Source organism: Salvia hispanica, chromosome 1 (assembly GCF_023119035.1).
Source record: "Salvia hispanica cultivar TCC Black 2014 chromosome 1, UniMelb_Shisp_WGS_1.0, whole genome shotgun sequence".
NCBI lineage: Eukaryota > Viridiplantae > Streptophyta > Magnoliopsida > Lamiales > Lamiaceae > Salvia > Salvia hispanica.
The window spans coordinates 47,823,155-47,837,127 of NC_062965.1; the positions used below are offsets into that span (position 1 = coordinate 47,823,155).

Here is a 13,973-nt window from a genome sequence, read left to right on the forward strand (position 1 = left end):
TAGTCGTATTGATAATTGAATGTAATATATTAGTGTTTTTCCGCATTTTAGTTCTACTTGGTATCATACTTATGATATGAGATCTTGATCTTTATTAAATTAATGGTACCGAAACTTTCTTTAAATCATTAATTGATTTGGACCCATTAATTGATTCAAATGACGTGTGTGTTTTATGTCACACATGAATTTAATTATTTGCGTATACACCCGCATATATGGATACGTAGCGTAGTGATCGATTCTAAAATTATTATGGCTACATATATGCGTATAGTGTGTGTGTTTTTGAGCACACACTATAAAGAGTAGCCTCATGCTTCTCCTTTTGTTCTTCATATATGTTTTTGTGTCACATTTATAAATACATATCCACATTAAAGAATCTCACAAACCTAACCTCACTACCTATCTCAACTTCATTTCTCATGGCACAAATTATCCTCATCGATCCTCTACCATTTTCCGCCTCCGCCTCCGTCTCGTCTCCCGGGGGCTCAGATTCCGACGAGACGAAGAACTCAACATTAGCCCAAGAAAACACAAGGAAAGACGGGAAAAAAGGCGACGAAAAACATCCGACTTACCGCGGCGTGAGGAAGCGGAGCTGGGGCAAATGGGTGAGCGAAATCCGAGAGCCGAGGAAGAAGTCAAGAATATGGCTCGGGACGTATCCCACTGCTGAGATGGCAGCTCGGGCTCACGATGTGGCGGCTCTAGCCATCAAGGGCCAAGCTGCGGTCTTGAATTTCCCTGGCTTGGCTCACGAGCTGCCCCGCCCGGCTTCTTCCGTGGCTAAGGACATCCAAGCCGCGGCTGCCAAAGCCGCCTCCTTGTCGTCCCTAGCCGAGCCGAGCCTCATAAGCTGCCATTCCTCCACGGATTTGGCTTCGGACGACGCTGTGAAGTCGGCTTCCACGGCTCACGACGATGAGGACGACGCATTTTTTGACTTGCCGGATTTGTCCCTGTCTAGCTCTTCGTGGCGGCTTACCGGAGCCGATATTGGAATATTCCGGCTTGAAGAGCCGTTTTTGTGGGAGTGTGACTACAAGTAATTTCTTAACTATTTCAATTTCTTTATCTTTTTTTATTTTCTTTTTCATTTTTCAAATTTGAGTTTGATGGAACAAACTCGAATATATGATACAATGAATGTACCACAATTGTTGAGTAATTATCACTGTATATAGTTTGAAAATTGTGATCAATCACAATATGAATGTATATGTTTCGTTAGATTAATTGAACTTTGATTATGAGTGAAGTAAACCGTACTTGTCTCTCATTCAATTCTTTGTTATTAATGGTAAAAAAAAATGGTGTTGCATCATTTTGAGTAATTAAAATGACAATACTTGATTACTTTCGATATATTTATAATCACAGTTTGTCCTTCCTAGTTGATTTTTTATCTTTGGTTGATGTGTAATTTCGCACGATTTATAGTACGGTACCTAATCCTCTAACATACATAAATGCCAATTATTGATACATTCAAGAAATATTTAATACTTATATAAATAATTAAAACAGTATTCTGAAATATATTACACTATTGTTTTTTAGCATCGACATATAGACAAAATGAGATAATGCCCACTTACAACCGGTACGCGTTGATGACAAAAAATTGCATTATCAAATTATTGTAACCATGTGTGAGAATAACTATTTAAAATACAATAGTACTATATAGATGCAGAGGTATAAATACCAGTCAACCATTCTTTACTAGTGAGTAATTTAATACTACTATTATTATTTTACATCATAAACTACTAAGAGATTAATACATGGGAAATTCCAAATGTACCCTCGTGTTCCCTTTTAAGGCCACTATTGGCTCTTTTGACTTGATTCAAAGCTTCCTACGACACACTTACTATTCCGGAGATGCTCTCTATTATTTTTCTTTTTATTCATACTTTGAAAAAGTAGGGAAAAAAAAGAAAAGATTTCCATTAGATTCGCGGAGTCATCATCTATATATCATTATTAATTTGTACGTATATATATTTATAGGTTTGTGTTAAAATGATATATATCTTAAAGTGATATTATATTATTACTTTTAGACAATTATTTGTACATGTGGACGAATAATAAGTTACCATGTGACAATTATAAAAAACGTTTAAGAGTAATTTTTCTCGGTCTGCAATATTCAATACGCTAGACTGCAATTTTTGTCCGTCTGCAATATCCAATACGCTAGACTGCAATCTATAAATTGCAGTATAGCGTTTAAACTATTGCAGTGTAGTGTTTACTACCTCCGTCCCTGAAAGTTTGTCCCATTTTTTCATTTTCGTTCGTCCCCCCAAAGTTTGTCTCATTTCACTTTTTACCATTTTTGGTTGGGCAGATTGCAGTGTAGCGTTTAAACTATTGCAGTGTAGTATTTACTACCTCCGTCCCTGAAAGTTTGTCCCATTTTTTCATTTTCGTCCGTCCCCCCAAAGTTTGTCCCATTTCACATTTTACCAATTTTTGGTAGTGGACCCCATATGCCACTAACTCATTCCCACTCAGATTTTATTATAAAAAAACTAATACTCCCCATGTCCCATTAAAAATGAAACGTTTTCCTTTTTTGGTTGTCCCATTAAAAATGAAACGTTTTCTATAATGGAAAAAACTCTATCTCTACTTTTTCATCTCTCTTACTTTACTTTCTCTACAGTAACTCACAAAACAACACTGCATAAAATCTCGTGCCGATTCCCAAATGTTTCATTTTAAGTGGGACGGGGGAAGTATATAAAAGTAGGATCCACAATCTACTAACTTTTTCAACTCACTTTCCATTACATTTCTTAAAAGCTGTGCCAGGTCAAAGTGAGACAATATTTAAGGGACGAATGTAGTATAATATTGCAGGCTATACGTGATGTCAGAGTGTCACTTTAAGAGGTGTTGTCATTTTAATACACCCCTTTATTTATAAATTATATATATAAATATTAGTAGTACTTTACATAATATATGTAGTGTTATTAGTAAGCATCGTTTAGTTCATGTTAATGTTATTTTAATTTATTTTATTTTAAAAATATTGTAGTCGTCGTTAATTCTATTAATTGATAATCGAAGCTTGAATGTAAATGACAGTTATAAGCTCGTAGATTGTGTTTGCATAAGATGTACAGTGTAATACTTCCTTCGTCTAATAATAACAGAAGTCATATTTGGTGTGATATGGATTTTAAGAAATATAAAAAATAGTGAATAAGAAAAATTATGACACGAGTTTTAAAAAATGTAAAGAATAGCAAGTTGGAAAAGTTAGTGGGATGTGAATCTACTCTTTTATATTGATTTTATTATAGAATGTGAGTGAAGTAAGTTAGGGGAATATGAGTCCACTTTTTTATATTGGTTTTATAATAGAATGTGACTAAAGTGAAATGCGAGATTTGCTTACTATTTATTATAAATATGAAATATGACTCTTATTGTAAAACATGCCGAAATGACAAAATGTGACTATTATCGTGGGACGGAAGGAATATTACTTTATACTCCGTATCTATATACGTAGGTTCAATTTGTTGGAACGCATTCACGTTTTAACCATTTCTTAACTTTATGAAACAATTATTCCCTGTTGGACCCAAATAATTGGTGCTCTCACTAAGATTAAGAATTATTTTGATAATCCAAACTTCCTATGTTTTGCGTGTTACAATGATTGTAGCATATGAAGAAGGACGAAATTAGGATTTAATAATAGACAAGTGAAATTGTACTTATCTATCCAAATTTGGATGAACAAAATTCGGAGTAATATTTATATAAAAAACAAGGTATGTAGTATGTACAATATAGTTAAAAGAAATTATACTGATGACATGTTGGGGTCGCTAGGGGTTGGCCTTGCATATAACTCTCTAAACTATAAAGTACATATTTCCCGTTCACAATTACACCACAAAAAATTTATTAAGGACACAAAAATTAAGACACAATAACTTAGGATGTAAAAGAAAGCGTTCATAAATGAAGAATAAATTAACTTAATCTTTTACTTGTTTAACTTTTTCATTTGCATCCTCTAATTTTAGTTGAAACACCAACAATAAAGACGTTTTTTTAAACATTTAGAAATATAAATTATCGTCCTTAATTGCATTAAAAAAATTATATATTTCTTCTTTAGTTTTGGATCATCCATAAAAAGGAGTCATTTTCTATTTTTGATAAATTTATCTCTAATAGGGCGAATCTTATATTTTATTATAGATAACTCAGTTTTCTTTCTTTCCGCATTAATAATTTTGGGAGCTGACGTCTGCATTCAATTACTCAACGAATTAATATGGCAATTATTGGCTAGTGTAAAATAACAGAGCTAGGCTAAAGCGTCTGGACATGGAGAATCCGAAGTCCTAACGCAACGAGTTATATTTGAGAATGTGTAATTAATTAAAAACACAATAACTCAACAATTATTTAGTTAATTTGGTAGGGCATGTAATTAGTTTGCTCAAATTAAAGCTAAATTATATTTGAGATTTTAAAAATGAAAAGTTGCTTTGAGAGAGTAGGCGAGGCTAGCTGTCAAGTGTAAAGTGCGATTCATTCTAAAATCTAAATAATGTTGATGTGTAGACCTTTAGTTATTCACTAAATCAAGTTAAAAACTATTCATATTTATAATATATAAATTCTGAAGTGATACTCGATCCTTTTACCAAACGTCGTGTATATTTAACTCGGCACGGATCGATTTTGAGAAATATGAAGAAAAAAGAGTTAAAAAAGTTATGGTATGAATGTTTTATTTTTGTATGTTACTAATAGATTATAATAGAATGTGATTATAATGAGTTAGTAGAAAGTAGGATTTATTTACTAAAAATAATAAAAAATAAAATGGATAATATTTTATGGATGGACTGGCAAAATGGACAATATTTGAGAGGAAGAAGTAGTATAACTTTAATGTTAAAATATCTGAATATAGAGTAGTATATTAAACTTGTTATACCTACCCAAAAAAACGGAAAGAATTCTTAAGCATGCATATTAAATTAACCTATAATAATTTAGCAATTCATGGATGTCACCAAATAATAACGTAAGGGAATCAACACCAGTGAACAATTCTACAATTTGTCCCATATGGTCCAAAATTATTATAATTGTGTAACCGAAATTAGAGAAAGAGTTGACTGTTAGCTACACCAATTATGCATGCCGATTAACTAACAAATTTGGAAACTATACAATCATTCTAACAATAAATTTAGTGCAGCTGATATGATATATATTCAGTTTTTTTAAAATTTTACTTAATTCTGTCTCATTTATTATTGGATTATACTGAGATTACTTTCTTAGATAAGAATGAAGAAGTAAAATTGGACCACTGTATCTCCCTTCCTTAATACATAGTCTATTTCTCAATGAGTAGTCTATTTCTCAATGATTTAGGCATAATTCTATGAATTATTATTGTTTGCACGTTGGCAAATTTAAGGGACAAAGTCGATCACTTGGGCCCACTCATATCTTTCAAATAGATGCTCAAATTAAAGTTCCCAATATTATAGTTAGGGCCCATTTAACATACCCCTAGGTGTAAGTGTATCAACAAAAAGTAAATCAGTTTAGGCTTCATAATAAATTAATTAGAAGCCCAAATCAAAAGTATAGGACAAATGGTTCATGCAACATGCATGTATTAGTAGTTAATGCTCAGCCTATTAAATATTACAGCAAATTAAAGCATAAATCACTCACACTATTAGTGGCCTGGCCCCACGAATATTGAATAATCTTTCGTAAATGCTTGCATTTAATAAAATTATCGTTAATTATAGTAGAAAATAAAGATTAGTTGCATACAATCCGACAATCCGTAAATGTATTTTCAATTGAATAAGTAAAGGCAAAATAAATTCTTTAATATCCATACTTTTACTTTTTACAGTAGTGGAATTCTTTATGATATACTCCTCCGTTCCTGAATCATTTTTCCATTTCGAAAAATTTCCTCGTAGTTAGTCATTTCATTATATAGTAACTTTTTTTTTCTTACTTTACTCTCTCTCTTACTTTAGTCTCTTTACTTTATTCACTTTTTATTTTATTCTCTCTACATTTTTCTCTTTCTTATTTTATTTATCTATTTATTTAATACACTCAACATTTTTTTCTTAAATTCTGTGCCGAAAAATTTCGCCTCAACTATGATGGAACGGAGGGAGTATTTAGTTTATGGGATCTAATGCAAACTCTAAATATTGTACAAACTTCAAACTAAAATATTATCAACATAGTACAAAATAATAGTAGCAACAAAAAATATCAACATAGTATCAAAGGTTGATGATGTGTTTACATTGTGTTCTGTTATTTTATCATGTATTGACATTTTCTAACAGTACAGATCATAGTTTGAAGTTTGTACCGTATTTAGAATTTGTATTTTATCACTGCCCTTTAGTTTATTAATCTCTCCGTTTCACAAGAGTAGAGTCATTTAATTTTTTGCACTCGTTTTGAAGAAATGATAAAAAATGGAGTAGTTAAAGTGAATAAGACATAAAGTAAGAGAGAAAATAATATAGGGAAGACCCTTATCTATGTTATTCTTTTTTTCACTTTATTCTTTTACACTTTAATTATTTATTATCATTTTTCAAAATGAGTGAAAAAAATGAAATAACTGCTATGGAACGGATGAAGTATGTAATTATACTTTTACTTTTATAATTAGTTTAATAGGGGTAGCATGGTCGAGAATCATGGTTCAAACCGTTGTATTGTATGTATCCATGGTTCAGGTTAGAAAAGGAAATGAATATTAACAAATTTGCAATGTTAAAATGGAAATAAAGAAAAAGCAAGATCTAGTTCCCTTTTAGTTTCCAGCACGTTTTAATTCATATTTCAACAGTGCTAAACACCATAAAGCTCGTTTGTTTCATAGTACTCGTTTCTAGAATATGAAAAAAATCGTTAATTAACCATCAATTTTATTTCTACACAATCGCTCTGAAAAAATCCTAACACAATCATAAAAACACTTTCTAATGTTTCTTCTTAACAATACTCATCATATTAAGTTAATAACCACAATTAAAATGATAGTAATCTATAATATAAAAATAAAAACTAGTCAAACATATATATTTTCAATTTCCGCAAGAAAACCAAATACGGAGTGTTGACTCTTTATATTCGTATATACTCGTAAATTATACTCCCTCCGTCCCGCTTTAGCAGTCCCATTGACTTTTCTGCTTTTTAAAAAAAAAATGATAAAAAATAGTTAAAGAGGAGAAATAGTAAAGTAAGAGAGAGAATAGTATAGAGAAGAATCTTATCTACGTTATTGTCTTACTTACTTTACCATTTCTCCACTTTAACTATTTTTTATCATTTTTACAAAAAAAGAGCAGAAAAGTCAATGGGACTGCTAAATCCGGAAGGAGGGAGTAATTGAAAAAGGAGTATGTAAACCAAGACATAACCTTATCTTTCCTTTTTAAGTGCTAAAAAGCTGCAGAAATTGCCTTTCAAAAATAATGTGATGTATATATATTGAATAATCCATTTTTGTCGCCTCATATGGTCATATCACTCAACTTCAATGATATATATGCGCAATATATTCAAGTACATTGACACTAATTTTTCTGATACTTCAACACTAATTTGCTTCAAATCTAGATTATGCAATAGGCCAATAAAGTTGGATAACAAGATGTTGCCTTTGGATACTACGGCAGGCAGAAGCTTCACCTAATAGAAACATAAAATAGTTAACAAGAAAACTTGCACACCAAATAGATAAAAATCAAGAAAGTGAAGCAAAACAGATGAAAATATAGGCAGTACCTTCGCGTCTATTATCTCGTTCTCCATGAATTACGACAACAATGAGAAGGACGATGAGAGAGACCAGCAAGGAAGACCTATGCTTCTCATCAAGAAGGTCATCAAGTTGTGAAGTAGGATATCGTTTCGAAGCAGTAGGCCGGAATATGTCATTCACGATCGATGCAAAGCTTTGGACATGGCCAACCCCAAATTCCATTTCAACATAACATCTGCCAGCTCTGCCTCTGCCTTCTTGTTTAAGGAATAAGAGTTCATGTATTTGACATAATATAGTGGCTGAATATATTATCATTGCTAAAACCATATTGTAACAATATATTCAACATATTCTTTTTTGTCAGTTAATCAACTAATGGATTATATTTTCTAATATCAGTTGAATATATGAAACAAACACGAGATGTACCAACACATTCCATTGCTGAGATTGCAACTACTCAAAAATGCTAATTCTCTTCTATACATTTGAATTGGTGTAGTTAATCTTGCAAGTAAACAAGAATTTACTATGTCTATACAAATGTTCATTGTTTGCACATGCATTCAGGCACTGGATATGCCAACACATCTCTATCCACCTTCCTGCTCCTCAACTCAGGCTGCCCCATGGAGTACTTGTGCACCTTCCGCACGACGCGTCTCATCTCCTCCTCGGACACCGACCCATCATCGAGCAACGGGATCATCGCCCTCTTGTTCGGCCTTATGTACTTCCGGTGCCCCACATACGCCCGGTGCCCCTGCATCGCCCGCCCCATGTTGCCCCCGTGCGAGGGCACAAACACGTCGCTACTAAGCGACACAATGTAGTCTATGGCCGCGAGAATAGACGACCGGTTCACGTAAGGCTCTAGCTCCCCATCCCGCGCCAACGTCTCCTTTGTTGCCACGTTCGGGAACTCATCCACGAGCGCCTGCAGCGCGCGCCTCCCCCCAAACGGCTCCCCTCCCGCTATGTACACACGGGCACTGCTAGGCGCGCCCAACGCCTTGACGAACCTAGCCACTTCCAGCGCACTAAGAGGGCAGAGCCCTGCAAGGCGGCGCGCAGGTCTGGTCATGTTGAGGCGATCAGTTAGGAAGTCCGGGTTGGACCTCCGTTCGTTGGCTATGATGGCGTCGTACGCGTCTCCCAACCCGGTGACGCAGCCCGTCCGCACCCATACATCCTTCTCTATCCTTAGGTGGACAGCAATGTAAGGCCCTTCAATCCACATCCTCTTTGCTATCTGATTCCCCACTTGTTGCACCCGGGAGGCAAATCGAAGCGCGTGGAACGCTACCTTGCACCGGAGCTTTTGAAGATCCAGGGGGAGATTCTTGGAAAGCCTAGAATCTAGGGCTTTTAGTATCAGAAAGCCATCTTCATTCAGCTGCATTTCATCACAAATTCAAACTCAATCAACCAAAATTCAAATTCACAAATCCGAAATCATCAAAATGTATTATTACTTGGTGAAGGAATCTAGCTCGAATCCACAGGGGGGAAACGTGAAATGGCATTTGATTCGCAACAGATTGCTTGGGAACAAGATGAGTGGAAGGGAGTGATGACACAACACGAACATCAGATTGCAGAGTTTTCTTGAAATGCTCCAAATCAAATATATCTGAAAACTCACTGCAGCAAATTCACAGTCAATTCATCTGCAAAATCCCCAAATTAACAAGAATTGAGTAATAATACCTTTCATCTCCCCAAATTCGATTAACCTGCAAAACAGGAACAACCAAAGCAGCCTCGAGAATTCTGGCAATCACAACCGCATCGACGATCTGATTCCGCTGCTGGTTGAGGCCACCGGAAACGACGACAACAAGGAATCTCCGCCTCTCTTTAGAGATCTTCGCGGAAGATCTCCGATAATCGAGGCTGAATCGGAGGCAGGGACGGTAGCCCTCGGAGTCAGGCTGCGACCAGAACTCTCTCTCAGCGGCGGAGATGTTTGGATTATTGGGAGGAGGGCCTTGCGGGGGCAATGGCACGGTGGAGTCGTGGAAGACGGAGGAGAGGGAGGCGAAGAGGAGAGGGGAGGAAGAGGAGCAGGCGATGGGGGAGTGGGAGAGGGTGTAGAAGGCGAGGCTGCAGATGCCGAGGAGGGCGCTGAGGCTCCAGAGGGAGAGGAAGAAGATGAGAGGGAGAGAGGGTTGGTGGCGGTTTCTGGAGGTCTTCTTTGGGGTGGAGAAGGGGGAAACCGAGATGAGGTGGAGGAAGAAGGAAGGATTCATGGCGATGCATGAGGTGTTGAAGCTTCTGGCTGACTTCGCCATGGGAGCTGAGCTGAGCTAGCTCTGTGATAGTTGAGAAAGATGAAGAAATTGGAGTTGGTTAAGCGGGAGAGGGAAAGAGCAACAGAATCAGTTGTAGGGATCAGCTGTTGCATTGGCATGCATAAAGGTGACTCAATATTGATTAATTAAAATAAATCTAATATTATAATTACAATTTCAAATATATTTTGGGGTTCATATTTTGTACATACACATACCAATCTCTCATTGTAAATTGTATTTTAAATATATAATGAAATCTTTCATCATCTTCGTATGTATATACTCTCTCCATTCTAAGTTACTTGAGTGAAGTATTTTATTGTAGGTGGTCTCAAATTACTTGAGTCATTTTTATTTTTGGCTAAACCCAAAGCATCTAATTTTACCTACTTTCTTTATTTTTTTAAATTACTCTCTCTTCTTTCTTTTACTTTGTTCTCTCATCTACTTTATTTAACTCACTAAAAACAACTTTCTTCAATCTTGTGCAAAAAAGAAACGTCTCAAATAACATGGGACGGAGGGAGTATATTAAATGAGGAATGATATGCTATATACCTTATGTGAGTATCATCCTTGTTTGACACGTTGAAAAGACTGAAATGGTAAAGTAAGAGAGAAAATAATGTAGAAAAGTTATTCTCTGTCTTACTTTACCATTTCTTCACTTTAACTATATATTATATGATTTTTATAAAATGAGTGAGCAAAAGTGACCGCACCCCTAATGTGGGACGGAGGGAGTATAAAACTATACTCCATCCGTTCCTTGTTAATAGAAGCATTCTTTTCGTCACGGAGTTTAAGAATAGCGTGCTAAATGGATAGTAGAAAAAATAAGAGAGAATAAAGTAGGAGAGATTGAGAGAGAATAAAAAGGGAGAATTACTTTTTGCCAAAAATAGAAATAACTCAATTAACTTGGAACTTTCCAAAATAGAAAAATGACTCTATTAACATGGAACGGAGGGAGTAACTATATAAATATGAGACTCTCATTCCACTAACTTTTCAACTTACTTTTCTTCACATTTCTTAAAAAAATTCCGCCCCGAATCAAATTTGAATAATATTTCATGTACGAATGGAGTAATTTTTAGATATATATATTGCAAAGTAAATTAGACTATTACGAAACATGATTTACACATCAAATGCAGATGGATCAATGCTCCAAATTCACTATATAAATAAAATATTTTAATACATAATTTTATCTCATAAAATTGATTTATTTGTATTTTATACTCCCTCTGTCCCACTGGAAATGAAACATTTTCCTTTTTAGGTTGTACTATTAAAAATGAAACATTTCTTAAAATAGAAATAATTTTATCTCTAATTTTCTCTCTCTTTTACTTTACTCTCTCTTCTTTAACTCACAAAACAACACTATATAAAATCCTGTGTCAAAAAGCAAACATTTCATATTTATTGGGATGGAGGGAGTATATACTAGTGTTACCACCCGTGCTATGCACGGGATAAAAGATTTTCAAATAGTGAAAATATATTTACAAATAAATAGATTAAAATAAAGAATATAAAGAAAATAATATAAATATATTTTCTTTTAAGAATATGAATTAATCAAAAATAGTATTCATAAGATTATTGTTTATATGCCTTGAATCTGTATTGTTTGCCGCCCTCGACTCGACGCTATGCTATGTTTCTGGTTTAGGCCCTTATTGTTATATTTCGCCTAGCCCGACGTATGTGTGCCTATTTATATAGAAATAGCATAACTATGTAATCTGAAAACAATCAGAATACAATTTGTTCTTCTTTCTTGCTTGTGGCCGCAGCCAACACAACGTTGGTCAACCATATAAATCTGTCTCTTTACGTTTTTGTTTGTGTCAATTACACAATTACTCTCTTATGTCATAACAATTTATAAACAATCAAAAGTAGACATTTGTAATTCTCTCAATCCAAAAAAGGACATGCATGAATTGAATAAAATAAGATATACAAATAAAGGAAAATGTATTCCTAAATACAGAAGAAAAGAAAAATTTAAACAAATAAATAGTTCAGGATTTTATTCGATAAACAAAGTATTTATCAGTGCCAAAAAAAAAAAAAACTTAGAAAAACAACAACAAATCAGTAGTTCATAAATTAAAAAAAAAAAAAAAACTTATTTATAAACAACATTAACATCTACTATCATCTTCATTATCATCTCCGCAAACTAAAATTTTTAAATTTATGCCCATATTAAATATGACTCCTATTGTGAGACAGAGATAGTACTTATTATTGGAGATACACGAAATAATTCTTTTACCAACCAACATATTTGACATAAGTTATCTACAATTATAAACTAACATTACACCATGTCTAAATTGAGCATGATTTTTTCATTTTATGAGAATTGAGACACGTAATACTTGAAGATTCAAACTATAGAAATTTAAATACATCTCATTTTGCCTGAAAGTAAATAAAATCTAATTTTATATGACGCATGATGGATATTAAAATCTTATCACTATAATCGATAATATTAAGTAAAATATTTTTTTCAATTACGATATACTCCCTCCGTCCCAAGGTATTAGACCAACTTTCCTTTTTGGGATGTCCCAATATATTAGAATCATTTCTTTTTTTTAGCAAAAAACATCTATCTTATTTTATTCTCCACCTACTTTTTTCCTCTCTCATACTTTACTCTCTCCACTTTAACTATTTAAATATCAATTCCTTAAATCATATGCCCAAAAGAAGTGAGTCTAATACTTCGGGACGGAGGGAGTACTTAATAAATACTTTTAGAGTACATCTTTTTTGGTCCACGAACTTTACCAAAGTATCATTTTAGGTCAGTGAACTTTGAAAATATCATTTCAGGTCCATCAACTATGGGTTAATATCATTTGAAGTACATTTTTACTATTTCCAAGTTTTTCTGGACAAATATACCCTTGATACCTTAAAGGGTATATATTTTTAATAAACTTATCCTATACTCATATTTTTTATAAATATCTTTACTATATATTTTTGATGAATTTTCTAAATATAATTTTACCTTCAATATTATCACTTAATTTTGTAATTAAGTGACATGCAAGAAAAGAACCTTATTAAATTTTTTATTATTAAAGAAAAGTTCTTTATTCAATTTTAAAATTCTTTAATATAAAAATTGAAGAAGCAATTTTACTTGCATGTCACATAATTAAGTGATAATATTGAAGGTCAAATTATATTTAGAAAATTCGTCAAAAATATATTGTAAAGATATTTATAAAAAAATATGAGTATATGATAAGTTTATTAAAAATATATACCATTTAAGGTATCGAGGGTATTTTCGTCTAGAAAAACTTGGAAATAGTAAAAAAGTACTTCAAATGATATTAACCCATAGTTGATAGACCTGAAATGATATTTTCAAAGTTCACGGACCTAAAATGATACTTTGGCAAAGTTTATGGACTAAAAAAAATGTTCCCTCATACTTTTATAGTATTTTTTCCAACTATTTTGGACCATCGACTATAAATTAAATTAAGTCCACTCAACGTCAAGCTAATTTAGGTTTTTCTGTCTCCTCCATAAACCCCTCAATCGTCTCTTGAATCTTAGCCTTACCTCTCATTCTCTTCCAAATCGGCGCCGCCACGACTACCGCCCGCGAGCTTCACGCCTGCCTGCCGACCTCGGCCAGCCGCCACGTTTTCTTCCTCATCTCCGGCATCTCTCTCCATCCCTTAATTTCTCTCTGCCTGCACTCCCCATCTCTTTGTCGCTCCGGATCCCTCACTTTCTCTCTGCCAGCCGCCGCTTTGCTTCCCTCAGCCCTTTTTTCCTGTGGTTGGATCTAT

General features: G+C 33.9%; 2 protein-coding genes across 2 annotated transcripts; one reads left to right on the forward strand and one right to left on the reverse strand.

Annotated features, from left to right (window-relative positions):
- Nucleotides 1-291: 291 nt before the first annotated feature.
- LOC125218955 (ethylene-responsive transcription factor ERF039-like) lies at nt 292-1,343 on the forward strand. Its single transcript, XM_048120780.1, has one exon. The coding sequence runs from the start codon at nt 342-344 to the stop codon at nt 1,056-1,058; it is 717 nt and encodes a 238-aa protein (XP_047976737.1). The 5' UTR covers nt 292-341; the 3' UTR covers nt 1,059-1,343.
- A 6,984-nt stretch (nt 1,344-8,327) lies between these two features.
- On the reverse strand, nt 8,328-10,125 carry LOC125220294 (O-fucosyltransferase 37). Its single transcript, XM_048122473.1, has 3 exons — nt 9,542-10,125; nt 9,307-9,475; nt 8,328-9,227 (listed from the first exon to the last, which is right to left on the reverse strand). The coding sequence occupies exons 1-3, from the start codon at nt 10,123-10,125 to the stop codon at nt 8,379-8,381; spliced, it is 1,602 nt and encodes a 533-aa protein (XP_047978430.1). The 3' UTR covers nt 8,328-8,378.
- Between the last annotated feature and the right edge of the window lie 3,848 nt (nt 10,126-13,973).

Bases quoted from the DNA above. Each gene is read 5' to 3' on its own strand.
- LOC125220294 (XM_048122473.1), bottom strand. From the start codon at position 10,125: ATGGCGAAGTCAGCCAGAAGCTTCAACACCTCATGCATCGCCATGAAT. The intron at 9,476-9,541 runs GTATTATTACTC...AATTTGCTGCAG, and splicing joins CGAATTTGGGGAGATGAAAG to TGAGTTTTCAGATATATTTG. The intron at 9,228-9,306 runs GTAATAATACAT...GATGAAATGCAG, and splicing joins GAGCTAGATTCCTTCACCAA to CTGAATGAAGATGGCTTTCT.
- LOC125218955 (XM_048120780.1), top strand. From the start codon at position 342: ATGTTTTTGTGTCACATTTATAAATACATATCCACATTAAAGAATCTC.